This window comes from Linepithema humile, chromosome 6, assembly GCF_040581485.1.
Source record: "Linepithema humile isolate Giens D197 chromosome 6, Lhum_UNIL_v1.0, whole genome shotgun sequence".
Classification (NCBI taxonomy): Eukaryota; Metazoa; Arthropoda; class Insecta; order Hymenoptera; family Formicidae; genus Linepithema; species Linepithema humile.
The window spans coordinates 9,356,756-9,384,258 of record NC_090133.1 but is presented as its reverse complement, the minus strand read 5'-3'; the positions used below and the strand labels follow the sequence as shown (position 1 = coordinate 9,384,258).

Below are 27,503 nucleotides of genomic sequence, written 5' to 3'. Positions count from 1 at the left end.
TACCTTTAGAGTAAAGATAGTTAACGTGTAAGTGTCCTGTAAATCTATAATCCAAGAGAATGCCCAAGAATTTGGCTCTATCAGTCAATAAAACTTCCATTGACATCAATACAGCAGGAGAAGGGATCTATCCTTTTCCTGGTAAAAATAACCAAGGATGACTTGGAAGGGGAGATTTCCAACCCAATTTCCTCAAGGTAACTTACCACTTTAGATGCGGATGTAGATAGGTTGAGGAGATTTTCCTCAATATTATTTCCTCTTATATAGATAGCCGTGTCATCTGCGAATTGAAGAAGGCGACAGTTATTAGATATATGTTTATGTAAGTTATTAATGTATAGATTGAAGAGAAGAGGGCTTAACACTGAGCCCTGAAACACGCCCTTATATGTATGATATGGTTGAGACAGTTCTCCATTCAGATTGAAAAAGAGAGTACGAAAGGAGGTAAAATTATAGATGAATTTGCAGAGCCTTTCAGGAATTTTTAGTTTCCTTAAGATATGAATTAGGATGTTGGGAAGAAGGTTATCAAACGCTCCTTTGATATCGAGGAAAAGGCATGGAGTGTACTGTGCTAGAGCGAGGCCAGTAGAGATTTCTGTTGAAAGAAGAGCTAAGTTGTCATAGCATGACTTGCCTTTACGAAATCCAAATTGAGATTTAGTAATTATTTTATTGTGCTCACACCACCATTGAAGTCTTGAGGCAATGATTTTTTTCATGACTTTAAGAAGACAAGAGGTTAACGATATCGGACGATATTTACCCGGTGTAGCTTTGGGGATTAGGAAAACCAAGGTTTTCCTCCAATCCTGAGGGAAAGATCCTGAAGAAAGAATTTGGTTGAATAACTTGCAGATGTGTTCATGCATGAAACTAGGAAGATGGGAAATCATGCGATAACTAATACCATCAATACCCGGGGACGAGTGTAAGTTAACCCTGGCTATTACATCCGAAACCTCAGACACTGAAATTGACCGAGAGAGTATACACTCCCCTGAGGAAAAGTCTACGTTTTCAAAAGGAGTAGGAGAAGCACAGGAGTCGGGACAAAGGGAATGAATAATACCCTTGAGTTCTTCGTTTTTTTTAAAGGAATTTGGATGGTAGTTTACCTCGGAGAGATTACGATTTTTGAAGCATTTAATAATTTTCCAGATCTTCCCAGAAGCTGTTTTGAATTCAATTTCGTTACAGAATTTTCTCCAAGATTCGCTTTTAGCTTTACGGAATACTTTTTTAGCTAAAGCTTCTTTATTTTTTAGAAGAATGTAATTAGATAAGGATGGAATCTTTCTGAAATTTTTTAGGGCTGTCTTCCTTTCAATAGCAGCTAACTTACAATCAAGGTTCCACCAGGGAGCTGGTGGGGGACCTTTTATTGAGCGATAGGTTGTTTGAGAGTTGGAATAAAGAGGTTTACCATTGGCTGAACTAACTGCCTCGAAAAATTGAGTTGAAAGATAGTGAATTTGCTCAGAGACATTAAAGTCTTCACGATGAAGTCTAGTTGAAATTTCGTCTTCTCGGAGAGCAAAGTATCCTTTAAAAATTTTCCAGTCGGTGGCATTATTGTCGATTTTGTGATAAAATCTTTTAGAGTAGAGAATTATAGCATTGATGGTAGTAATAATAGGAAAGTGATCGCTATTCATGGAGTCATTTAAAACTTGCCAAGAGCAAACGGGGATGAGATCAGGATTGACAAATGTAAGGTCAACAGCGCTTTTGTTTTGAAGTGAAGATGTTAATCTGGTTGCCGAACCATTATTAAGAATTGCTAGATTATTATCTGATGCTGCTTCTTCAAGCGATCTACCTGTGAAAGAGGAAGTAGCACAACCCCAAGAGAGGTTATGAGCATTAAAGTCGCCCAGTACTATTATATTTTTGAAGTTCGTAAATGAGGAGAAAAGCGAGTTCCATTGATCATATCCTATACGAACTTCTGGATGCTTATAAAGAGAGACTATGAGTAACTGACCGTGTACGGTTGAAAAAGAAGCTCCAAGAGTGTCTAAGGTTCCTTCATAATGTATAATTTCATTTTCGATAATAGATTAGATGTCGTTGCGGATCATGAGACATAGCCCACTAGATTTATTGCAAAGAGAGTCTCTTCTGTAAATTATAAAACCTGGAATATAAAAGTGGAATTTTGGATTTAACCACGATTCAGAGATGGCAATAACATCATAATTATTGATAATCTTAAGGAGTTCTCCCTTTTTAGAAATTAGTCCTCTGGCATTCCATTGGAAAATTTTTAAATTATTGTATGAAGATTTATCCATTATAAGAATTATTGTAGGGATTGAAAGGAAGTTCCTTTTCCCGGGAAGAATAGGACAAAGAGGATCTGTTAATGAGAATATTATATAAAGATGGGTTTATATTAGAAACCGTAGCTATTAACTGAGTAAACAGCTGCAGAATAAAATTTAGCTGACTCTCTTGGGAGTCAGAAGGAGGAGAGGGGGGGTGATTGATATTAGGTCGTTCAGAAGGGATAGCACACCCGTCTGGAGGTCTAAAAAGAGATCGACCGTTTGGCTCGAGCAAATAGTCATGCCCAGAACCTCGGCTGTCCTGATTAGGACGATTGGGGGCCTTAGGAGTAGGAACTCCCCTTATGTTAGAGAACGGACTCTTGTTGGTTTTATTATTATAAGAGTTAGAGCTATCCGTCGCCTGCGCATAAGAAATACCATTATTATAATTGACTGGCGAGTCATTAGTATAAGGAGAAGATCTGAAGATAGGTGAAGAGAAGTGAGAAAAGCTAGGTGGTGAGTCGGGGGAAGGACTCCCACCAAGAGGGGGGAAATTGAAAATGTCGTTCCTCAAGTTAAAATTCTGATTTTTACCTGAGAGTAAGTCCCTAGCCTCCTTAAGAGGGATGTTCCTATCCGCTGCAAGTAGCTGAACATTTTTCTGGATGGCAAATTCAGGGCAGAGGGGGTCCATAGGAGAGTGCTCTCCTCTGCAGTTGGCGCAAAATGGTGGGGACGCAATGTTAGGGCAAGAAGTTGAGTTGTCATGATCTGATCTTCCGCAATGAGCGCAGCGAGGTTTGCCTCGACACTGAGTGGCTGAGTGGCCAAATCTATAACAAGAATAACAGATTGTTGTTTTTGGTATAAAAGGAGTGACCTCGTATCTTACACCAAATATATAGATATATTTGGGAAGGATTTGGTTTAAAAAGGATATTACAATAGTCCTAGCAGGTACAAATTGGGTGGATTTACCACCAGACTCGTCTTCAATAGAGACTCTTCTGTTGAGTCTTCTCAAGGCAGTGATCTCAGTTGGGCAGTCAATTCCCGTTTTTAGATCCTCTAAATCAATGTCCGTAGGGATATTTCGGATTATTCCCTGACGAAAGATTCTATAATTTGGGATAAAGCATGACATACTGCGATCTTTGAAGGGCTGTTGTGAAATTAATAGATTAGCCGCTTCTTTGGTCTTTAGTTTGACGGAGATTTTGGAAAAACCCAACTTCTTTACCTCGGTAAAATCGTTCTTACCCCATTTAGTAAGGGTGCGTCCTATGTAGAGAGGATGAATAGGTGAGGGAGGAGAAGAAGAGGATTGAATATACACATAAAATGGACCTTGATTAGTATGTGCATATCTATTTTTTGTTAGGTTATCGATAGCATTGATTGTCTCGCTTTTTTGACTAGAAGAGTCTTTGGCGTTATTATTGGATGTGGTAATTTTAATGGATTTTTTGATCTCAGAATCCGAATAAGGTTCATTATTGGCAGATCTTTTGATCCCAGACGTAGATGGTGCAGAAATAGTGGCGTGATCATGTGTAGGATTTAAGTTGGAAGAATTAGCCCCGATTATATCGGAAATACGTTTTGGATCGTTGGTGATGTCAAGGTACGTATTAGTACTTTCCTTAGAGGTTAATTCATTATTAGTATTCATGTCGATGTCGGAATCACTAGAATCACTAATAATAGAGGTAGTTTTCTTAGGATTGCTTACCCCATCGTGTATTTTAGAATTTCCTTTGTTACCTTTAAGGCGGGAACGGGATCGAGAACGAGGCATGTCGGTCACGTGCAAAGGGATCAGGAAGGTTAGCCCCCCTTCTCACCGAAAAGCGGCAGGTTTCCCTGCAATAGAGCCTGGCCTTTCAAGACGAGCTAAAAATGCTAAAAATCTGCAAGACACTAAAAACAACTTTAATAGCTTAATACGTAAATTATTGCACAATTAATTTTCCGAGCACTACATAATTGCGTGTGTTCACGTTCGCGTGCAGCGCCAGACTCACTGCACTGAACTGTTGCACTACCTCAAGACCTAGGGCAAGCAGTGCAGAGAACTACTGAACTGAGGATCGCTACACTTTGAAAAAGAACAGCCACATCTGACGTCAGTTCCGTTAAAATGAACGCCTCATGCCCGATTCCACCAACGTAGATTAACTTTAATCTCGGTTCAACTTACTCTTTATCTTTTTCTAGTTCTAAGCATTAGAAAAAGGTGCAGAGTAAGTTGAACCGAGATTAAAGTTAATCTACGTTGGTGGAATCGGGCATCAGTGTACACTTTCTGAACTAGTTCAGCTAAAAAGAACAAACCTTTAGTTCAGTGCAGTGTGAATTCAGTGCAGCAATACAGAACAAACCTTATATAACATACTGAAATGTGTCTTTCTCGTAAGAACCAATATGTAATTTGCGGTTCAAGGATGGCAATAGTAGAGAGGGACATTTGTTTTTCTTCCACATTTACTATCGTGTACGGTGGGAATATTAAAAATAAAGACGGACATGAGATAGACGTCAACCTATCCATTTAAATTTCCCGCACCCTGCACTGCGCAAGACCCATATGGCCATAAGGAGAGAGAAAGCCTCCCGGAGCCAACAATTAATAGAAGAAGATGAGACAGACGTTCTCGTGCAATATAGAGTCCCTATATATAGAGTCTGGCCACTCGATTATGTAAGTTATAGCTACGGTCGACCGATAGGAGGCGCAAATATGCACTAGGCGATACACAGGGTCGCAAGATATCGACTCTCGATAGATCGAGAGTTAACGGATCGATCTATGCGCGCGCCACCGGATCCGCCGAAGGATCGAGAACGATCCGGAATCTTCCCCAGGAGCAGGACTATCCGAAGAGAAATCCGGTAAAGCACTCTGTAAAGAACCGGCGATAGAGTCAGTCGCGTTTAGAGTCGTCGATAATTGTCGTGAGAATAGATCTAGTCGAGTCGAGCGATATGCAGTGTAAAATGTATTAAGGCAAAGTAATAAAGGCCATTCTTCTTTCTGGTAAAAGTGATTTATTCATACACCGCGTTTACATTATTATTGCTGTCGGTAGCCAATCGGAGCACGTGGTTTAAATTAATAAGGCTAACGGACATTTTGAACGAGAGAACTCAGTGCTCCGACCGTTACAAATTATTGCTAAAAAGACTAGCTGGATTCTTGTCCAGCCGGGTCGAGCCGCTTGTCGATTAAAACTAGTCGGAGAACTTTCAGTATTAAATTCAGAAGTGGGATTACGGGCTCAAAAAACCCGCGTCGTGTCGGATAAGTGAAGTCGGTAAAGAAAAGTTGTCGTGTCGTGTCGAAACGGAGAACGGGCTCCAAAAACCCGCGTCGTGTCGAGAAAGAAACATTGTCGTGTCGTGTCGAGAAGAAAAACGGGCTCAAGAACCCGCGTCGTGCCGAAAAAAAATCAAAGACTTAGTCGAGTGAGAGTAAAAGAAGAGAATGCCGAGGACAAGATCGCAAATGGAGCAAGCCGATTTGGAGAAGGCCTCATTGGAGCAACTCCAAAATTATGCGAAGCATAACCAGCTTCCGCTGTCGGAGGACCGCGAGGTCCTCATAAAAACAATTTTGGCCCATTGGGAGAAGGCTAAGAGCACGGATGCACCGGCGGAGCCACACGGTGCGTTCGGAGAAGGACCGGTGCCGTCGGCCGCCACGCGGTCAACAGTTGCGGAGCCGTTGACCGCTGGGGTGTTCCGACAAGTTTTCGCTGAGATGACGTCGATGCTGCAGCTCCAGCAACAGCAATTTATGGTACAAATTGTTCAACAATTGCAGGCAGCGAGGCCCGCTGCGCCTGCGAGCCGAGCCGAGGAGCCAGTGGCTCCGATAAACAATAATGAAAATTTAAATAGGACGAACTCCGCGGGGTCGTCCTTAAATACAGCTCAACCGATGCAATTGGTGAGCATCGGGAGCGGGCTGCCAGCAGGAAACGCAATTTCCTGGCTAGCCTCGCAAATTCCCGAGTTCGGCGGGTCCGAAGACGATTGTGTGTCGGTGTGGGTGCGACGAGTGGACAGAGTAGCACAAATACACAGTGCAACGGACGGGGTGACCTTACTTGCCGCGTCGAGCAAATTAGTCAAGTTCGCGCGCCAGTGGTACGACATACAGTCGGGACCGGAAATCGAGTCGTGGCAGGGCCTGCGCCTTGAGCTATTAAAGATTTTCGATAGAAAAGTGCCGTTTTATAAAGCTATGCAACGAGTCGAAGCGCGGAAGTGGAACGCGCAAAAAGAAACTTTCGATCAATATTCGATCGCTAAACTCGCGCTTATTAATAAAATGGACTTGCCGGTAAAAGACGCGATCCATCTAATAATCGGTGGAATCACGCAAAACTCAATGAGGGCTATCGCGCTTTCAGTGCCGAATGAAACCTTGGACAGTTTTCTGGAGCGAATGAGAATAATAACCGAGGGCAGTGTCGAGAATGAAAAAAAGACAGTGCCGAGTGCGTCTGTGAAAAACAAAGACGGTGTGTGCCGGAATTGTGGGAGAAAGGGCCACTCACATATGGTGTGCAGAAGCGACGTCGTTTGCTTCTACTGCAAAGTGAAGGGCCACCGCCAGTTCGATTGTCCCGCGCTGAAGGGTCGAGCAGGCGGGAAGTCGTCGTTGCCGAACCAGCCGTCGGCGGCGCGGACAGTAGCAGCTGTTACAGAGGCAGCCCCATCTGAAGTCGATGCTGAATCCGTCGTCGCTGCGGTCATGGAAGTAGAGGGCGCCAGTAGGAGTCTCAGCAAGCCGTTTGCGGTTGTTACAAGTATCTGTAATTTTAATTGCAATTTACGAGCTTTAGTTGATTCAGGGAGTCCTGTTTCATTTATTCGAGAAGAAGTATACCGAGATCTTGTCAAGCCGAGACCGCATAGGTTATTACCGACCATGAAACGGTTTTATAACTTTAGTGGCGTACCATTAAAAATAATCGGAGTCGTGCCGGTCGAATTAACAATTAAGCAATTAAATGATTTAGCACTAGCGGTAGAATTATATATAATTAGAGAATCAGTTGAATGCGATTTAATTTTAGGAAGAGATTTTATTAGCTTACATAAAATTTCTGTATCATATGATCTTGTCGAGTCGGAGGACAGTCAAATTAACTATAGAGTTAACTTGTTGCAACAGTTGCCGCTTTACGCTGTCGAGAACACGCCGGAAAATCTGGAACAAATAATTGAAAATAATGAGATTGATTTTGACGCCGATGTTAAAAGAAAGTTGAAAAAAACGATTTTGAATATAGAGAGCGAAAATGTCACTCCGATTAACGACGACTACAAGGTGCAAGTGCACCTGAGAGATGCGTCAATATATGCATACTCACCGAGACGATTCGCGTATGCGGAACGCATCAAGATCCGAGAGATCACGGACGACCTGATGCGCCGAGGAATTATACAGCCGAGTATCTCGCCATACTGCGCACGCGTGATACCTGTAAGGAAGAAAGACGGACAAATTAGATTGTGTGTGGACCTCAGACCGCTTAATAGTCGAATTATAAAACAAAAATATCCGTTTCCGGTTATTGAGGATTGTCTTTCACGATTGACAAATAAAGCCGTTTTCACGTTGTTAGATCTTAAAGACGGGTTTCACCAGATTCGAGTTCACGAAAATTCAACACAGTATTTTTCTTTTGCGACGCCCGACGGGCAGTATGAGTACACCCGCTTACCCTTTGGCTACTCGGAAGCGCCGGCCGAGTTTCAGAAGCGAGTGATCCAAATCTTGAATCCGCTGATACGTGCCGGGAAAGTGCTGGTGTACATAGACGACATACTGGTCCCGACGGCAACTGTAGAGGAAAATTTAACGGTATTAAAAGAAGTATTGAGCATTTTTAAGTCGTATAATTTTGAGTTAAATTATAAAAAATGTCAATTTCTTAAAAAACAAATAGAATTTCTCGGATACATAATATCTAGTAATGGTATTACACTGAGTCCGAGACACGTAGAGTCGGTTCGTAACTATAAAAAACCAATTAACGCACATGAGGTGCAACGGTTTTTAGGATTAGCCAGCTATTTTCGAAAATTTATTAAAGACTTCGCGATTAAGGCTAGGCCGATACAAGATCTTTTGAAAAAAGACACTGAGTTTAGATTTGATGACAAATGTATTGAGGCGTTCGAATTATTAAAGAAAGAACTCACCTCAGCTCCGGTGTTAGCGTTGTTTGATCCGGCCGCAGAAACTGAGCTGCATACTGATGCGAGCAGCTTAGGCCTCGGTGCAATCCTTCTGCAGCGGCAGAAGCACGGATCCTGGTGCCCGGTGGCTTACTTTAGCAAGACCACCAATGAGGCAGAGCAACGCTATCACAGTTTTGAATTAGAAATGTTAGCCATTGTACGCGCAGTCGAGAGATTTCATTTATACTTATACGGTTTGCAATTCACAATAGTAACTGATTGCAGCGCGTTAGTATATGCCGTAAACAAAGCTAATCTTAACCCGCGTATTGCGAGATGGACACTCACCCTTCAGAATTATTATTTTCGGATGGTCCATCGGCCGGGAAAGAAGATGGCACACGTAGATGCCCTGAGTCGTTGCGTCGGCTATGTAAACGAGCACCCCATCGAACGCGAGCTGGAATTGAGGCAGCTCACTGATCCTAGAATTAAGGAAATTAGCGATAATTTAGCAGTTAGTGACAGTAATAAATTTATATTGTTCAACGGACTAGTATATAAGAAAACAGAAAATAATAATTGTAGATTCGTCGTACCTGCTTCAATGGAGACGAGTCTGATTAGGGCCCATCATGATGATATGGCTCATTGCGGCCTGACTAAAACATACGAGGGAGTTAGTCGAAACTATTGGTTTCCGTCGATGCGTAAAAAGATTAATGAGCACATTGCAAATTGTGTTACCTGTCTGATGGCGAACGATGCCGTCAATCGTTTTGAAGGGGAGACATCTCTCTACCCCTCGTCGTCGATCCCGCTGGAAGTACTCCACGTGGATCATTTCGGGCCGCTGGAAGAAACGAAAGATCATTTTAAACACATCTTCGTCGTAGTGGATGCGTTCACGCGCTTCACGTGGTTGTGCCCGACGAAATCAACCACGACGCGTGAAGTAACTGATCATTTAAAAAATATCTTTTGTACATTTGGTAATCCGTCACAAGTAATTTCGGACCGCGGAACGGCGTTCACGTCGAAGGAATTCACGGAATTTACGGAAAAATTCAGAATTAAACACCGCAAAGTTGCCGTGGCTGCGCCTTGGGCGAACGGGAGGGTAGAACGAGTGAATCGCTTCCTAAAGTCCTCGTTGACTAAATTAATCGATTCCGCGTCGCAGTGGAAAGACGCATTAAGTAAATTACAATATATTATAAATAATACTTACCATTCGATGACGAAGTCCAGCCCGTCGAAGCTATTGCTCGGGTACGAGCAACGCAGCCACGCAGACTTTCCGTTCGCGCGTCTCACACGGGTCCTAGCCGACGTTGATACGGACCTGGAACGTGAGCGAACCGCCGCACGCGCTACGGCGCACGAGGCGTCAGAATTGATTCGCGCCTATAACAAAAAATACCGCGATGTCAGATTTAAGAAACCTTCAACTTATGAAGAAGGCGATTTAATATTAATTAGGAATACAAGGGCTAAACCCGGGGAAAACGCTAAATTAAAACCTAAATTTATCGGCCCGTATATAGTGGGCAAAAGTCTGGGCAATAACAGATATGTAATAAAAGATATACCTGGTTTTAATGTAAAGATGAAACCGCTGAACACGATTATGTCAAGCGAGCGGATGAAACCCTGGGCCAAACAGATGCCCGACGCAGGAGGTCCTAAACAAAAAACGGACAGCCAGCACTAAATAAGTTGCGTTAGAATAAGTTGCGTTAGAATAAGTGCGTTAGAATAAGTTGCGTTAAAATAAATTGCGTTAAATCAAGTTGCGTTAGAGTAAGATACGTTAGAATAAGTTGCGTTTAGTAACTAACAATTTTACTGTGATGTTAGTGAAAGAAACAATAAAAGTAAAATACAGGAATAGTTACCGGTACTGCATGATGTCACATGCACGTCACACACACGAGCTTCATCCAGAGTCTGCGTACTACAAATGGGACGTAGTACATTTGCAGAATGGCCGAGCTGTAAGTTATAGCTACGGTCGACCGATAGGAGGCGCAAATATGCACTAGGCGATACACAGGGTCGCAAGATATCGACTCTCGATAGATCGAGAGTTAACGGATCGATCTATGCGCGCGCCACCGGATCCGCCGAAGGATCGAGAACGATCCGGAATCTTCCCCAGGAGCAGGACTATCCGAAGAGAAATCCGGTAAAGCACTCTGTAAAGAACCGGCGATAGAGTCAGTCGCGTTTAGAGTCGTCGATAATTGTCGTGAGAATAGATCTAGTCGAGTCGAGCGATATGCAGTGTAAAATGTATTAAGGCAAAGTAATAAAGGCCATTCTTCTTTCTGGTAAAAGTGATTTATTCATACACCGCGTTTACATTATTATTGCTGTCGGTAGCCAATCGGAGCACGTGGTTTAAATTAATAAGGCTAACGGACATTTTGAACGAGAGAACTCAGTGCTCCGACCGTTACAAATTATTGCTAAAAAGACTAGCTGGATTCTTGTCCAGCCGGGTCGAGCCGCTTGTCGATTAAAACTAGTCGGAGAACTTTCAATTAGTTTTGGAAAAACATGGCGGCGGTATATGCATAAACGCATCTTGTGTTTACCATATTTATGGAATAAAGCTTTTATTGACTACACCTTATTCGACTACAAATTGATAGTATTAATAAAAGCAGAGTGAAGCCTATAAAAGTAAGTACAATTATTTGGTATAAGGTTTCTAAAATAAAATATCTAAGAATAATGATATTATAAAGAAGTAGGATTTGTCATAAAATTTGTAATTCTAACCTCACATTGTTTTTAATAGTTTTATTTACAATGAGTTTTATTTATAATAAGTTTTATTTAAATAATTTTTATTTATTATTGTGATACAAACATTATTGTGATACTGAATATATAAGTAATAAGAATATATAACCCACATAGCAAAGATCTCCCCAGGACATCCCAATTTGATCGAAATGGTCCCAGTTTGATCCAGAGCAAAACGTTATCCGTAGGATTACCTGAGGGTATCCCGTGTAGCATGTCCTGTGGATATCTTATGTACGATCTCCGCAGGACATCCCATTTTGATGAAATAATCCAAAATGATCCAAACGATACAGATCGATAATAAATAGTTATTCGTAGGATTTCCTGAAGATATTTCTAGCACAAAAAAATATACGTACATTAAAATTGCTGTTTCTTCAAATTTAGCAAAAGATTTTTTACATAAATATTTTCTAGTAAGACATTTTTTTGCTTAATTTGAACAGAGAACAAATTTAATTTTGTGTGCATGCGTAGACACACATATAACATACAAATATAATTTTAATCCGTCCATTTGTTAAGATTAAAGTACAAGTAAAGTACAAGTATTCAAGTATCAAAGTACAAGTATTTTTTGTACAAGTAAAAAAAAATATGCAGCTGCATGTTGCAAATTACATATTTTTTCTTAAAAGCAACAATGTGTTTTCTTTATATCAATTGATTCGTCTCATTATTTTATGCATAAAAGTATTAAGGTAAGATTCCCGAAAATTGAATGTTTTACAAGATATTTTGTATTTTGTGTCAAAATGCTGTAACTTTCAAGCCTCATAACTCGAAAAGTATTTAATGAAAAATAACTTCATTATAGTGTTTCGGAAACGTCATTAGATTTAGTTATTAAATTATAAAAATTAGATTAACTTTCCATCTAATTCATTAAACATCTAGTTTAAAAAAATTAAAAATATATTGAGAGATATATGTTTATATTTATATAAATGTTTATACGTATTTGTAGGTGCAGTTCAATTAAAATACCCGCAAGCTACCAAGCACGAAATTTCGGAACCAATTAAATCATGGCTTCGTCATGCAACTGAAAAAATAAAAAAACTGAATGCTGCACAATAAAATATTCAATACTTTTTTATTATATTTTGTTCATGTGTATAATTTATACATAATATTAGCAATTTTATGTATAAAATATTATGTATGTAATATTATTCATATTAAGTTATAATATTTAGTAATATTAAGTTTATTAATTTATGGGCTTGTTCGTTTTAGCTGCACTGGGGCAGCTCTGGGTCTGCTCTAAACAAGATAATACAGGACAAACTATTTATCTGTCCTGTATTATCCTGTGTAGAGCAGACCCAGAGCAGCCCCAGTGTAGCTAAAACGAACAAGCCCATCATCTAACACTGTGACTAGTGCAATTTTGAAATGTACAAGACGTATCTTTAGTTTTTGTTTTTATATATACAAATTTTATTTTTATTGTGACTATTTTTACATTATATAGTAAATAAAAAATTTTTTAAAAAATTACATATTTTATAATAAAATGTGCTTCAAATGTACTATTATTTATATTACTTATACGTACTTTACCTTTTTTGAAATATGTCTATTTCTTAAAATAATGTAATATAATAGAAGCTTTTATTTTGAAGAAATTTTGCTAATAATCTTTCCTTTATGCTCATAAAGATACTTACATGTCAAATGTCTATATAAAATATTTGAAAAAAATATGTATTTTGAAAATATGTTTCAAAAATTGTTTAGTTTTAAAGGAGTAATAAAAAATAGTAATAAAACAATATCTTGATAGTGATGTCATTAAAGCGAGATTGTCGTAATTTTTTAAAATATAAATAATAATTAATATAAAACTTTTCGAGAGAGAAAGAGAGAAACGTTACTTATTAAGATTACTGTTTTATTGCTTCCTTAACTTAAAACTAAACAATTTCTGTTTAAATCTTTTAAAAAAATATATTTTTTAAAGACATTTTAAATAAATATTTAAAATAGATATTTTTCTGGGTGGTATTTATAGTCCGATTTTATATTTAGAATCGTCTTATGATTTCATTCAACAATGAAATAATGTTGCGCAACCATTTTGTTGATTAAATGAGGTTTTAAAATAATTTCGAATATAAGATCGGATTATTTACACTATCCTATATTCAATAATTTTATTTGGACTTTATCTGAATAAAAAAAGATATCCAGGGGACATTGTTGGGATCTAATTTAATCATATGTAGGATATCCCAGGGATATCCCAGGGATTTATTTTTTGATGTCCTACGGATATCTGAAAAGCGGACATTTGGATATCCCACGGATGCCCTACGGATATCCTACGGCTTTGTACAGACATCCCAGGGATATCTGAAAATTTTTTACATTACATCCCACGGACATCCGTAGGATGAAATTTTGCTATGTGGGTACTGTAATGATATGATTTTAAGTATTATTAGTTAATTTTTCTTTATTTTTCAATTAAAAATTTCTAGAAAAAAATAATATTAATTTGAAAGAAGCCTTACGAAAATCTTTCGATCATCGACTTCTTAGTAATATTAATTTCGACTCGACTCTTTTATTTCAAAGTTTAACGTATTCGACATTCGAGTACGACACGACCTTGTCCAATTAATACTGATAAATAAAGTAACTGTTTTTGAGGATGGTTATAAAATGAATTAAATAAGATCGACACTGATTTTATGTGATATTTAACAAATAGTCTTTATGTAGAAAATACAACTGTGCGAAAACGACTGAGTTTCGATTTAATAAATTCGGCCCGACTGTCTCTCTATATTTTTTCGATTAGTACGACTGTTCTGGCTGGTTCGGCGATAGAGAGTGAGATTCGATCTCCGGCTCTCTCGCAGGTCGACTTCCTCGAATATTCTCGATCCTTAGATCAGTTACAATTTAATATGAACAAATTATGAGGAGCGGGAATGCGTGCGCGCAGGATCTATTTTATCGAGGCGCTGCTCTCGATCAACCGGCTGCCGTCCGCTGGCGCCGTCTATCGGATGCTATTGCTTGCATCTTACAAATTGTTATTAATTTTCTTGTTCTATTTCTTTTCAAATTATTATACTTTCTATAAGAATTCCTATTGGTTCCGCCATGTTTTTCCAAACTTTGTTTCGACCAATAAAAATAAACACAAGCCAGACTCTATATATAGGGACTCTAGTGCAATATAGCTCTCTCTCTCTCTCTCTCTCTTTCTCTCTCTTCCACGCTGGATTACCCCCACTTTTTCAAGGCTCACTCTAGTGTGTTATATAGCTGGCGTTGGGCGCACGTGTTTGGTAAGATGTAGTTAAATGTAACCTAATCTATGTTTAAGATAAAGTATGAAATGAATGTAATATAAGACACATATCCACTCATAACCGGTTCATGCAACACCGTTAATTATTAGTTAAGTGAGAAGGAAGTAAAGAAGGACAGGCAAACGCAGCACTGAGAGTAGACGTTACATTCAAACTGCATACTTCGATAGTCAGGTTAGTACTCCTTTTTCATAACATATTTTATTTACTTATTGGCGGTTTGCTCTAATATTTATCCATTGATATTTGTTTACAGTTGAATTTTGGCATTGTAAATATGTATAATCATTATTTTGTTTAATTTCTACTTAGTGTTAAGTGATTTTCCAAGAGAAAGAAGTTATTAATAATTACAAAAAATTATGAAATAGAAAATTAATAGTTACAATATTTATTATAATAAATTACATATATATTTTTATTTTTTAAATTAACTAATTTTAGTGTATATTGAGACATAGGATTACATCATACTCTAAAATTTTACATAAGGATTTCTATTAGAATTTCAGATAATGCTGCTATTATACATAAATAAAGGATACTGTACATATCAAGTTTTCATAAATCTTCTATGACAATTTTTGTTGGTGGATACATTTAATGAAATTAATTAAAAAATTTTAAATTAATTTATTATTGATCCTGATCGAAAAAATTTAGATACCTTCTGTGAAGGCATTGCTTAAAAATGGTGACTCAAGTATTTGATGAATCTCTCAGAGAGATGCATTTGATAAGCTCAGAAGAATCCAAATTGCAATCTGATAAACAACAGGAGAAAGTACAGATGAAAAAGCAATTAGGTCTTTTGGAAGGAGTAGCTATTATACTGGGAATTATATTTGGCTCAGGTATGTTCAAGCTATAAATATATAGAATATTTATTTAGAATATTTATATTTGGCTCTGGTATGTTCAAGTTATAAATATGTAGAATATTTACTTTCTCACTAATTTTGGAGAACAGATTACACATACATATATCTTATAAAAATTAATTTCTGGTAAATTTTACTGGTTTATTTTTTTTTTTTATAACAGAAGTTCAATTGTGTCTAAGTCAATTTTTTTAAAAGTTTTATTATGTATAAAGGAAGAGTGGACGCTAGTGTTAATTAAGATCAATAACGTGGATGTTGCGAAATTTGATCCCATATGTGTGCTCAAATGATAACGTTGTTTATATACGTTTATGCAATCAAAAAGAAACATCTGTTGGTGTCATTTTCACTCTTCATTTTCTTCAAGTTTAATCTTTTACAATAATTCTCTCAGATAGAAAATAATGTATTGAATTATTTAAAAACTTTTTTAGTTTTTTTTTAAATAGAATTGAAAAAGAAACTAAAAAATTTTTCAAATAACTCAGTATATGTTTAATACATAACTTACTTCACGATGTAATATTAATTTTATAATTCTTACAAGATTAAATATTTGTTATTTGCAGGCATCTTTATCTCACCAATAGGAGTAATAAAAGAAGTGGGCAGCGTAGGATTGTCTTTGATCATATGGGTACTGTGCGGTCTGCTTTCTATGATAGGTGCCTTATGCTATGCAGAATTGGGTACCAGCATACCTCGCAGCGGAGGAGATTATGCTTACATTCACGAAGCTTTCGGCCCGCTACCATCATTTCTGTACTTATGGGCTGCTAATTTAATTTTTGTGTGAGTAAATTCTTAGCTAAGCTTAAATTTTCTCAGTTGAAAAAGAACGTTGCTTAACTAATTGTTTACAGACCTACAACAAATGCTATTATGGGATTGACCTTTGCTCAGTACGTTATGCAACCGTTTTTCCCAAATTGTACCACTCCGGATGATGGTGTGCGACTAATCGCTGCACTTAGTATATGTAAGATTTTTGCATTGTTAAAAATATAATTAGTTTTCTAAATATAAATACAATTGCAAAATCATCTTACGCAAAATATGATATATTTATACATAAAATGCTTATGGTACGTCATATCTAGACAAAAATACATAGAAAAGAAAATATATGTGGATATCTAAACATACATATAGCTTGTACAAAATTTTAATAGTTTAAATATATTACTAAAAAAAATTATGTTCACACAGGTTTCCTCACGTTCATCAATTGTTACGATGTAAATCAGACATCTAAGATGCAGAATATATTTATGTTCGCCAAAGTCGGTGCACTGATGATTATTATTATAGCTGGATTAGCTTGGCTCTGCATGGGTATGTTTTTCTTATGAATTAGTAGTGCATTTCGGAGTAACGTTCATTAATCAAAATTTATTGTATTAATTAGGACACGTGGAAAACTTTTCGAATACTTTTGAAAACACAAATACTAATCCTGGTAAAATTGCTGTGGCTTTTTACTCCGGTATATTCTCTTACTCAGGATGGAATTATCTGAATTTTATGACAGAAGAATTAAAAAATCCTTATGTGTAAGTTACATCTTTCAACAAAGTCAGCTTTTAATAATGTGAAAAAGAAGAAATTGTTATAAAATATTTCACTGCTTGATTGTCGAATTAACAATTGAATAAATTTTTGTTATTAGAAATTTACCACGCGCGATTTACATATCACTGCCAATGGTAACTATAATATATGTGATGGCAAACATTGCTTATCTGTCGGTTTTGACGCCGACCGCTATGATCGCTTCCAATGCTATCGCTGTGGTAAGTGCTTCCATAATTTTTCATGATCTATTAATTGAATCTACATTATAGGCATGTAGAATTCAGTATTTTTGTTAGACTTTCGGTAATGAACTCCTTGGATTTATGGCTTGGACAATACCTGTGATGGTAGCGATATCTGCTTTCGGAGGATTAAGCGTTCACATTATGACGTCGTCCAGGATGTGTTTTGTTGGCGCTAGGAACGGTCATTTTCCTTCGATGTTAAGTCATATCAATATGACCAAATTTACGCCTACGCCTGCCTTGGTGTTTTTGGTATGTACAGTGCTTATTATATATTTGACAATTTTGAATAAATTTTTATTATAATGTTAAAAGCCAAAAATAATGAATTTTTGAAATATATTGAAGTAAGCCTGTTTCTTGTCGCATTTCATAATCTTCTTGGTGTTTCAGTGTATTCTATCTCTGGTGATGTTATGCACAAGTGATATATTTGTGCTGATCACATACTGCAGCATAGTAGAGTCTTTCTTCATTATGATTTCCGTGGCGGGAATTTTATGGCTGCGCTATAAAAGACCTAATATGGAACGACCAATCAAGGTAACGCACTGCTTTAGGAGCTCATGAAAGGAATTACCGTTATCTAGAGATAGCGCTATTTATATGTCAAGAGTGTGATTTAATCATCAAGTGCTTATCTAGATATCAAGATTAATGCAAATTCCTTCTTTTTTAGATACCATTATGGATACCTATAGTGTTTGTAGCGTTGTGCATTTTTTTGGTCGTTGTACCGTGTTATGAAAGACCATTTGAAGTCGGCATGGGTTTAGTAATCACCATATCTGGCATACCCGCATACTTTCTCGGTGTCGCTTGGAAAAACAAACCGATATGGTTTCAAAAAATGAACAGTTCGTAATTGGCACAAATATTGTTGATTATATTTATTCAATATTTATATATTACATTTAACTTTTATATTTTCAGTTAAAGCTACTCACACTGTGCAGAAATTATTCCTGTCTGCAAGAGAGGAACGCGAGATTGATTAAATAAATATCACAAGGCTCTGGGATTGATCTTGAGTAAAAAAAAAAGCTAAAGAAATTCGTTACGAATTTTTAAATTAGAAAAAGATGAAAAATAAAAAAAAATTTTAAAAAAAGAATAAAACCAAAAAAGATTGCATAATTAGAGACTGATAAAGTACTTTTATTTTTAGATGTGAAACGTTTTACATCTAAAAGTTACGAGAGTGAAAAAGATATTGCAAATAAGATAGATCTGAGAATTGCATTTGATTTTGCGATTGTTTTTAGCGTTACCAAAGAAATGTTTTGTGTGCTTATTGATGATATTATTTTTTGCGATAATTTGTATATATTTATCAATTACTTAAGTTATAAAACATTTGTAAAATGATGTATGAAAAGTATTTATATGCTAGTAGCTATGCACTTAAAAAAATTGTATTTTGATAAAATTGTGTATTGTTATATAAAGAAAATATATTATCTTAGAAAATTGTAAATTAGTATGTGCAAAAAAATAATCCTATTTTTTTACGCTGATAGTTTTACCATTTAAATTAAAAGTATTTTTCCGTTTCTTTGCGGTTATGTATTTATATATCTAAATTTAACAAAAGTATTAGAAAGTTTTTAAATTTTTTTGGGAATGAGTTTATGCTGTGTTCTCAAAAAACATAAAAGTATATTTATACACACTTGCATAATCGCATAAAACATGTGTACACGCCATGTAGTTATGTTTACTGAATACACCTTAATTTCTATCAGTTTCGTTATCTGAGTCTTGTGTATTGTGTCGATTTGTTATGGTTATGTCGTTTACTATATATTAATTACGTGTTATATAGGATATTTAGCATTAGTGAGTAAATTATGGAGACTCAACCATTAAAAACCCCTGAAAAGCATACTGAAAAGCCACCGCCATATTCCGTCGCAACAGCACCGACAGGTGTGTTATTCTTTTTTAGATTAGATTAAGTCAGGTTACATTTTATGAGAATCTTTTTTCACAATGATATTTAGAAGATGTAGTCTTTTGTAGTGACGCACAAATAACTATCGATTTTGCTTTATAGATGTTAATCTCCTTTCGATGTAAATCATAATAAAATGCTATTGTTACTTAAAATATAAATGAACAAACTGTCAAGAGTTTGCTTGCAGTTTTGGATATTCTGTAGACTTTTTGAACTTGATAGAAGCAATTTATTTGAAGAGGAAGAGATAAAGTTATTGTTCACTTGCCAATTGTTTTACTTATTGTTGCAAATTTTTATCATTAGTCAATACGGCATGGCAACCACCTCCAGGCTATTATCCCAGCAACACCAACGCTGGACCTTATGTTCACTCTTATGCTGGCTCTAACGTTGGCCCTAACGTTAACTCTAACGTTGGCAATCAAGGAAACTATGTTCCGTCATATGGCTCTACACATTCAACAGCAATAATTGTTCCAGAGATTATTTTAGTTGGTGGCTGTCCTGCGTGCAGAGTATGCAACTATTTTCATTTTATTCTTTGAATATTATATCTGTCAAATTAAAAGATTTTTATAATTTTAATTTATATATAAAATAGGTTGGTGTCATGGAAGATGATTACACATGCCTTGGTCTGCTCTGCGCAATTCTTTTCTTTCCCTTTGGTATTCTTTGCTGTATGCTTTTGAAGACAAGGCGCTGTTCAAATTGTGGAGCCTATTTCGGTTAACTATGATAAAAGCGTAAGCTGTTTACATTTGTCTACAAAGAACAGTTTTATCTCTAATAAGTACGAAAGTGAAAGAGAGATGTTAAATATGTAATGTAGTGAAGATAAGGATCATATTTGATCAAAATAAAAAATATATTTTAATAATAAAATAAAATAATATCTAGATGCAAAAGAAACTTGAAATGAACAAGATGAAAAGTAATCAATTAATTAGGAAATTAAATTGGGACATGGAATTTCTAATTTTTTTGTTACAGTATATTATTTTATGCAAACAAAATTTTATGGGAGGATATTTTTGTAAATTTTGTGTAATTATTAATTTAATAATTATATATAATTCCATTATATGTGAATTAATAATTAGTAATTTTGTTATAATTAAAAATTTTGTTGTAATTATTCTTTGTTATTAATTTTACTTGGCTTATTATTTTTGCGTCTTTATAACAATAATACATTTTTTTTATAGGTTTAAGAAATGCTTAATTAGAATAATATAATCATATTTAATTTTATAGATATTTTCGTATATATAAGTAGACTAAAATATAAATCGTATATTTCGATGAATAAGTAATCGTCAAATTGTTATTTAATTACAATTTGTTAAATTATCATTCTATTAAAATTTTATAAACGTTACAATCTGGATTTTTTTATTAATTATACCTTTTGCTACAAATTTTCAGATAAGTTCTACCATATTAATAAATATATTTTACTAATTATGTACATAGAATATAGCGTGTTTATTTTTAAAATTACTATTTATAGTTTCTTTCTAAAAGAGCTATTATCAACGTTGATTATTACCGATTGTAATAGTTAATTGTAACACTATGTTAATTTCGTAATTTATTGTAATTCAAATATGTCAAAAGTTTATATACACATGGCAATTTATAATTAATAAATATTTTTTTAATCATATCATACGCTATGATGCGTCAAACTATGAAAACTGAACTTCGTTTTTCAACCTTCCAGGGATCTGTATTTTATACGGCCGTTAAGGCAGGACTCTATATTTAGAATTTGCTATACTCCGCCGCTTTGAGAATAGATGTAAGTGGCGCTGGAAGCCGCTTTTTCATTTGTCGAGAAGTGGGTTTGTACCACTGAGTAACACGTGATGCTTATAGCGTAACTTGTCAGCTGATGTTCGATAAAACAATTTTATAATTTGTTCGACGATTTGTGACATAGTTTACTTCGCTTGAAAATTTTATTCGCAGCACTTGATTTGCTTCTAAGAAATTACACGTACAATGGCACTTCACTCCGCAGGAAAAGGTAAACTTCTAGCAGTGATTGGTGATGAGGTGAGTACAGGTTTCTCATGTGACTTAATTGATTCGCAGTAAATTAATTAGAACACAATCTTTTCTTTGAAACATAGTTTAACGAAAGATGTTTTGTCTTCCGTTTCGTTTCATGATCTTGCAATATTTTATCTCAAAGAAGTGTTTATATTTCTGAATCGAATTGAAGTCTCTATATATATATGTGTGTGTGTGTGTGCGTTTATGTCTTAATATCCATTCTTGCATAAAATGATGTAGGTTGTTTTCCAGCTAATGACACAAGAGTACACAAAATATTCTGTTTGTTGCTTATTGGATATCGAACAAAGACAGAATGATACTTGTTACTCGATTGATACTCGATTTATGTCATTAGCTGGAAAAGAACCATAGATCTATATCTATTTGTTAAAATTTAATTGTTATTATTTTAGGATACTTGTGTAGGCTTTTTGCTTGGTGGAGTCGGAGAGATCAATAAGCATCGCCAACCTAATTTTATGGTTGTTGATAAAAGTATGTATAATAATTATAATGTAAGCTAATTGAGTATATTTAATTAGCATATAGTGCATACCTTTAAATTAAAATAATTTTGTTTAAATTTTATTTGGAAGCTATTTATATACACATTTCTGTAATTTTTTGATTAATTGTTTAAGGCAAATAATTTTGCAAAAGTATAACTTTAATTAATTATAGAATAAGATTTTTGTTATTTGTTTATGTCTTAAAGAATTGATAATTTAAAAATTATTATATCTTAATAATTTTATTAAAAAATAATTACAAGTTTTCAGTATTTAATAATTGTTAATTATTTTGTTTAAGCAAATGACATAGCAAAATTAATGTTAAATAATAATTCTTATAGATACACCAGTAAGCGAGATTGAGGATACATTCAAACGATTTATCAAACGTGATGACATCGACATCATTCTTATTAATCAGAATGTAAGTAGCCAAATAATGAGAGGTATTGATAATTACATCTTATTTTCATATTCTATTTTATCAATTTTTATTTTACTGTCAACTATTGCTTAGAATATTTTGCACACATAGAGATAATGCTTAAATGTATATGAAGAATATATAAAAAATATAAATATAGAGTCAAATACAACAAAAATTATATGAGTATAGATTATCTATACTTTGTCTTTATAATGAAAGTGCTTGAATGCAAATTTTACACTTCCTGGAAAGTATTATCTCAAATGATTTCAAATTCATTATTGCAACATGAAACTTCTAAACGTTACTAGGTAGTATTGTGTTGGCAATTGTCAGTAGATGGCGCTTACATAAAAAAATTCAAAGAAATTAATCCCGCCATTTTTCAGTCAAATCGTTGTATGTACATTTACATGACCAAAAAATTTAATCAAATAACTTTTCATTGCACCCTTTAAATTTATCTCGGTGATCATAGGTAGCCGAGATGATTCGTCACGTCATCGACAGCCACACTCAACCAATACCTGCCGTATTGGAAATTCCGAGCAAGGATCATCCTTATGATGCCAGCAAAGATTCCATTTTAAGACGTGCTAAGGTATGCCCGCACTTTTGTTTCCAAATGTTTATCAGTTGTGAGAAACTGTTCAACTTAATTTACGATTAGACATTCGTTCTTTAGATCTTACTCACAATTTTTCTTTACAGGGAATGTTCAATCCGGAAGATATTCATTCATAATGTATAAATATAATAACATTATATGTTAACTGAATTATGCCAAATGTGTATAGCAAATTAGTATTATCGCGCATTCCATATTTCTATTTCTCTTATGTCGTTCGATTGATGTAATATAAAGTTGTTGATCTAATATTTTCATAAATTCGTGAAGAGTAATAATGAAAAAAATTAAATGTATGCATATTGGTGACAAAAAATATTTAAGTATTACTATTACTAACATGTAGAATGCTTAACAATTTTAATGTTAATCTTGCACAACAAATGGCATAAAATAGATTAATGTGGTATAATTGTGCAATTATTTTAGAGAATAAAAATATAAACTTGTTTGTTTTTAAATCAAAACTCTTTTGTCTTTGTAAATTTTTTATTAATTTGTTTCAAGTCTTTGATTTTTTTATTTAACAAAACTAGTTTATGAGTTTAACAATATATCGTTTTCTTAATTTAATAGAATTGTTTTAAATAAAAATATTGTAAATATGCCCATTAAATGTTGTCATGATGTAAGCTTTAAATAGTTGTGTTAAACTCTCGATTGCATATGAATATTCGTGGTCGTTTTTACGAACCTCAGATTTGTATACCTACGCGGTCGGGTTTGCGTTCCGCGATTTCTTGATTAGTATTAAACTATTAATATTTTGGAGAGTATTTAAAAAAGAATCAACAGTTACAGTATGTTTTTAAAATAATTGAACTTTGGTATTTATAAAAAACGCAATTTCTTTTACAAGGCCATTAATATTTGCGGTAATTTAATATTTATAAAATTAATTCAAACATTGTTTTGAATATTACAATGAAGAGTCATGACGTTTTGTCTGACGTAATGTATCTGAATATTTATATATCATTGAAATACATAATTAAAAACTGATTAGTGACGCTAAATTAAACAAATATAAAGGTAAATATGATGCCTGCTGTACATCGGATATCAAACGAAGTGTAAGTTTTATGTAATTTACGTTATCTTATCGAAAACCATCTGACGATATGTATGTAATTACTTTATGTTTTGACATCTGTTTTTTTTTGCATGGATGCACCATACATCGATGTCAATATACAAAGTCATGATCCTTAATGTTGATTTTACATTACTTTCTTTTCTCATCGAAGCGTAAAAATGCATTCAATTTATACATTCAATGGTAAAAGACTGTCCAAGTGTTGATTATGTATCTACTTTTTTTCCCAAAAGGAATTATTTTGTCTTAATATTTTAATAACTTCTTTAATTACTTTTATATTCCAGCTATTGGATCTTATTTAATTCAATTGTTAATATGATTTTGCTAACAATTTTTTATATTAACATTTTTTTATTTAACTGTCTAACAATTTTTTTATATTAACTTGAAACATGAATGCGCAATTATAGGGTTTGCTTTATTTCATTAATGATGATTCAATAATAAAGTTTCATAAATTTGTGAAAATAATTTTATAATAAAATGACAAAAAGTAAAGTGATTTACAATTGAAAATTGATATAAATAGCTTAATAAATCCACATAGCAAAAAATATTCTATGTGAATATTTTGTGTAACGTCAAATATACTTTGTGAGAACATTTTTGTGAAGTTATCACAACAGAAGTTGGAAAATATTGACAATATTATTTATAATTGCATCTATTTGTCATCGAAATATAAAAATTACATGATAATATAATCCTTACACTGAGGAAGACAAAACTAGGAAGCAATCTAATCTTAATCTATATGTTATCTATATATAATCTAATATAATCCTATTTCTACGATTAATTTCAGAAAAAGTGACAAAAACAAATGTGAATTAAATGTTGCAATGCAATAATAATCTAAATGAAGTATAGATGCACCGGAATGTTGAGCTTAGCAGAGAAATGATATTCTTGAGATCGTAAATTAGATCAAAAATGTTCAATCTATGAATTTATTCGATTACCTATCGTTAAAACCTGTCGCTTAAATATTGAAACACAGTTCTCTCTGCCTTTAAATATTTTGATACTGTTTCGGCCGTTTTCTCCTTCGATTATCAAAGATAAGAAGTCGCATGAAGTCGAAACCGATGCGGAAAAATTGCGTCTCCGCACTCGGTAAGGCCAACCCTGCTATAACGATAATGCAATGAATAAAGTATAAAATCTTTCATTTGTTCGTTTCATGTGTGATCCGTTGCACCTGATAAGATAATTTTATAAGCAATCGTTAACTTCTTATATGAGAAAGATAGAGGGAGAGGCGCGGGTGGCTTATCGTAATCCGTATAACTATATAAAGATGAGGGCGAATGTCTTTTGTGTCTTAATTCGCGTTCAAGCGTTGCCTTCGTCTTCGTCATTGAAAATTTAAAAAGAATTGACATGGCGTTTGTAAAATTGTTCACGTGGATCCTGGTCGTCGCTGTTAATCTGCAGGAAATTTACGGGCATGGCTATATGCTGGAACCTATAAACAGAAGCAGCGCCTGGAGAAAAGGCTTCCCTGTGAAGCCCAACTATTCAGACAATGAACACTTCTGTGGAGGACGCACTGTATGTATGCTAAAACTTATCACAAGATAGATGTATTTTTGGATATTCCCTTAATTAAACTATGAAGATATTAATGATTATAGGTGGCTGAAAGTAAAAGATTTAACATTCATTGAATTTTGAAAAAATACTTTAATCTTTTTCCTAATTTTACGCTGATTTTTGCTTAAAAAGATTAATGATTTTAATTGAAAATTTAAATAGAAAACTGTAAAAAATGTAGAAAATATAAAATTGATGAAGAGAGTAGTTCATCAAATTTTTGAAAAATATTTTTTTTCCTAAAATAATTAACGTTGAAATTTTGGGAAATCATAAAAAAATAATATCTAATTAATTGTTACTGCAGATAAAATGTTTCAATGTTCAACGACGATATTGTTTTTAACAAATATTAGCAAATATCCTTCAAGAAAGGAAAGTTATGTGTATCGAGTGTTGGTTAAAATATAAATAGAAAACAATTTTCGATCGCATTGAAGAAAAAGAATATAGTATACTTGAATAAGAAAATTTTTATTAGGTTCAACATATGCAAAACGGAGGCAAATGTGGAGAATGCGGTGACAATTACGCCTTCCCCCGACCACGGCCGAATGAAAATGGTGGCATCTATGGAACTGGCGTCATCGTTCAAAAGTAAAATTACACAAGACAATATGATAAAAAAATCGTAAAACATGACATTTTTATTATTTCAATTATAATTCGGTGAATATATACAAAAGAAGTATCCAAAGTTATAAATAGAAGCATTTAAATTTGATTAAATTCTTTCATCAAATACAACAAGAGATTTATTATCTCTATAATGCGAGCAATGTAATAACATTTGTAACTATAATATTTGACAACTTTACATAAAAAGACCATTTTTTTACAGCTTTAATGAATTTTATATATTGATATATTTAAAAAAATGTATTTAATTCATAAAAGTAGTAATTAATTACTATATCAAGAATATCGTACGAAAATGTCACTTCACACAGGTATAAGTCTGGTTCTAACATCGATGTGACCGTTCGCCTCACAGCCGGTCATCTGGGTCATTTCGAATTCCATCTCTGTCCATTGAAGACGACGACAGAATTAGAAACTGATGAATGTTTCGACCGGTATCCTTTATCATTGGCCGACGGTAGCGGCTACAAGTTCCCCATTACGAAATATGGAAATGGTGACTTCAAGATTGGCCTGGTTTTACCAAGCGGTGTTACATGTCAACAATGCGTGATCAGGTCAGGAATGAAAAGATTATATAAGAATGTTGAAGGATAGAAGAAAGGAGAAAAATCAATTGACAACAAACTTTAGGATTTTGTTTTAAAAATGAGAAAAGATGTCTTTTTCACAAAAGTCTTTCTTTTCGCGCTTTGTAAATAATACAAATTATATTAAATATTATATATTTTATTGATTTTAAAGCTTTGAACAACATTTTAATATTTAATTATCAAATTATTTAATGTCGATGATTAAAAATGCGTAAGAAGATCTAAGTTTTTGCTCGATTTTATCATTAAAGTTAAAGTATTTGTATAAGTTGAATTAAAGAATTCGCGTGTAGAGACGACGATTTAATATATAATTATATTCATTCATTGATTCAGATGGCATTATCGTACCGGAAACACTTGGGGTACTTGCGACGACGGAAGGCAAGGCGTTGGTTGCGGCCCTCAAGAGACTTTCAGGAGCTGCGCGGACGTTTCCATCACGAATTAACCACTCGGTGACTTCAATGCATTATTGTGAGAGATATTGTTTATTTTCCAAATTTTTGTATCCTATATTTTAGCAATTAAGTCTGAAACACTATTAAAATCTATCTGATATTAGCTGAAGAATATACAAGTTTTGTCACTCGGCTTCCCGCGGAGCGAAAATTCTTGATATCGTAATCTTGTAACTTAAAAAGCATTGACGCTT

At 34.4% G+C, this 27,503-nt stretch overlaps 5 protein-coding genes across 7 annotated transcripts; 4 read left to right on the top strand and 1 right to left on the bottom strand.

Annotated features, from left to right (window-relative positions):
• Positions 1-1,589: 1,589 nt before the first annotated feature.
• On the bottom strand, positions 1,590-3,954 carry LOC137000437 (uncharacterized). The gene has a single exon (XM_067356936.1). The coding sequence runs from the start codon at positions 3,952-3,954 to the stop codon at positions 2,296-2,298; it is 1,659 nt and encodes a 552-aa protein (XP_067213037.1). The 3' UTR covers positions 1,590-2,295.
• Positions 3,955-14,457: 10,503 nt separating this feature from the next.
• On the top strand, positions 14,458-18,804 carry gb (genderblind). 3 transcript variants are annotated; one of them, XM_012361078.2, is made up of 12 exons: positions 14,458-14,599; positions 14,713-14,797; positions 15,287-15,477; positions 16,077-16,299; positions 16,371-16,486; positions 16,717-16,842; positions 16,916-17,060; positions 17,177-17,300; positions 17,379-17,579; positions 17,721-17,870; positions 18,007-18,184; positions 18,261-18,804. In XM_012361078.2, the coding sequence occupies exons 3-12, from the start codon at positions 15,315-15,317 to the stop codon at positions 18,323-18,325; spliced, it is 1,491 nt and encodes a 496-aa protein (XP_012216501.1). In that variant the 5' UTR covers positions 14,458-14,599; positions 14,713-14,797; positions 15,287-15,314; the 3' UTR covers positions 18,326-18,804. The 3 variants fall into 3 exon arrangements, with proteins under 3 accessions (XP_012216501.1, XP_012216500.1, XP_067213389.1); XM_012361077.2 differs by adding an exon at positions 15,128-15,209 and having other exon boundaries at positions 14,549-14,797; XM_067357288.1 differs by having other exon boundaries at positions 14,549-14,797.
• A 246-nt stretch (positions 18,805-19,050) lies between these two features.
• On the top strand, positions 19,051-20,671 carry LOC105668630 (membrane protein BRI3). The gene is made up of 3 exons (XM_012361081.2): positions 19,051-19,256; positions 19,591-19,802; positions 19,889-20,671. The coding sequence occupies exons 1-3, from the start codon at positions 19,178-19,180 to the stop codon at positions 20,018-20,020; spliced, it is 423 nt and encodes a 140-aa protein (XP_012216504.1). The 5' UTR covers positions 19,051-19,177; the 3' UTR covers positions 20,021-20,671.
• A 442-nt stretch (positions 20,672-21,113) lies between these two features.
• On the top strand, positions 21,114-23,385 carry Vha14-1 (V-type proton ATPase subunit Vha14-1). The gene is made up of 5 exons (XM_012361079.2): positions 21,114-21,348; positions 21,765-21,846; positions 22,205-22,287; positions 22,769-22,891; positions 23,002-23,385. The coding sequence occupies exons 1-5, from the start codon at positions 21,295-21,297 to the stop codon at positions 23,032-23,034; spliced, it is 375 nt and encodes a 124-aa protein (XP_012216502.1). The 5' UTR covers positions 21,114-21,294; the 3' UTR covers positions 23,035-23,385.
• Positions 23,386-25,320: 1,935 nt separating this feature from the next.
• LOC105668636 (uncharacterized) lies at positions 25,321-27,421 on the top strand. The gene is made up of 4 exons (XM_012361095.2): positions 25,321-25,571; positions 26,095-26,210; positions 26,564-26,812; positions 27,185-27,421. Exons 1-4 carry the CDS (start codon positions 25,401-25,403, stop codon positions 27,297-27,299), a joined length of 651 nt encoding a protein of 216 aa, XP_012216518.1. The 5' UTR covers positions 25,321-25,400; the 3' UTR covers positions 27,300-27,421.
• Positions 27,422-27,503: the final 82 nt, after the last annotated feature.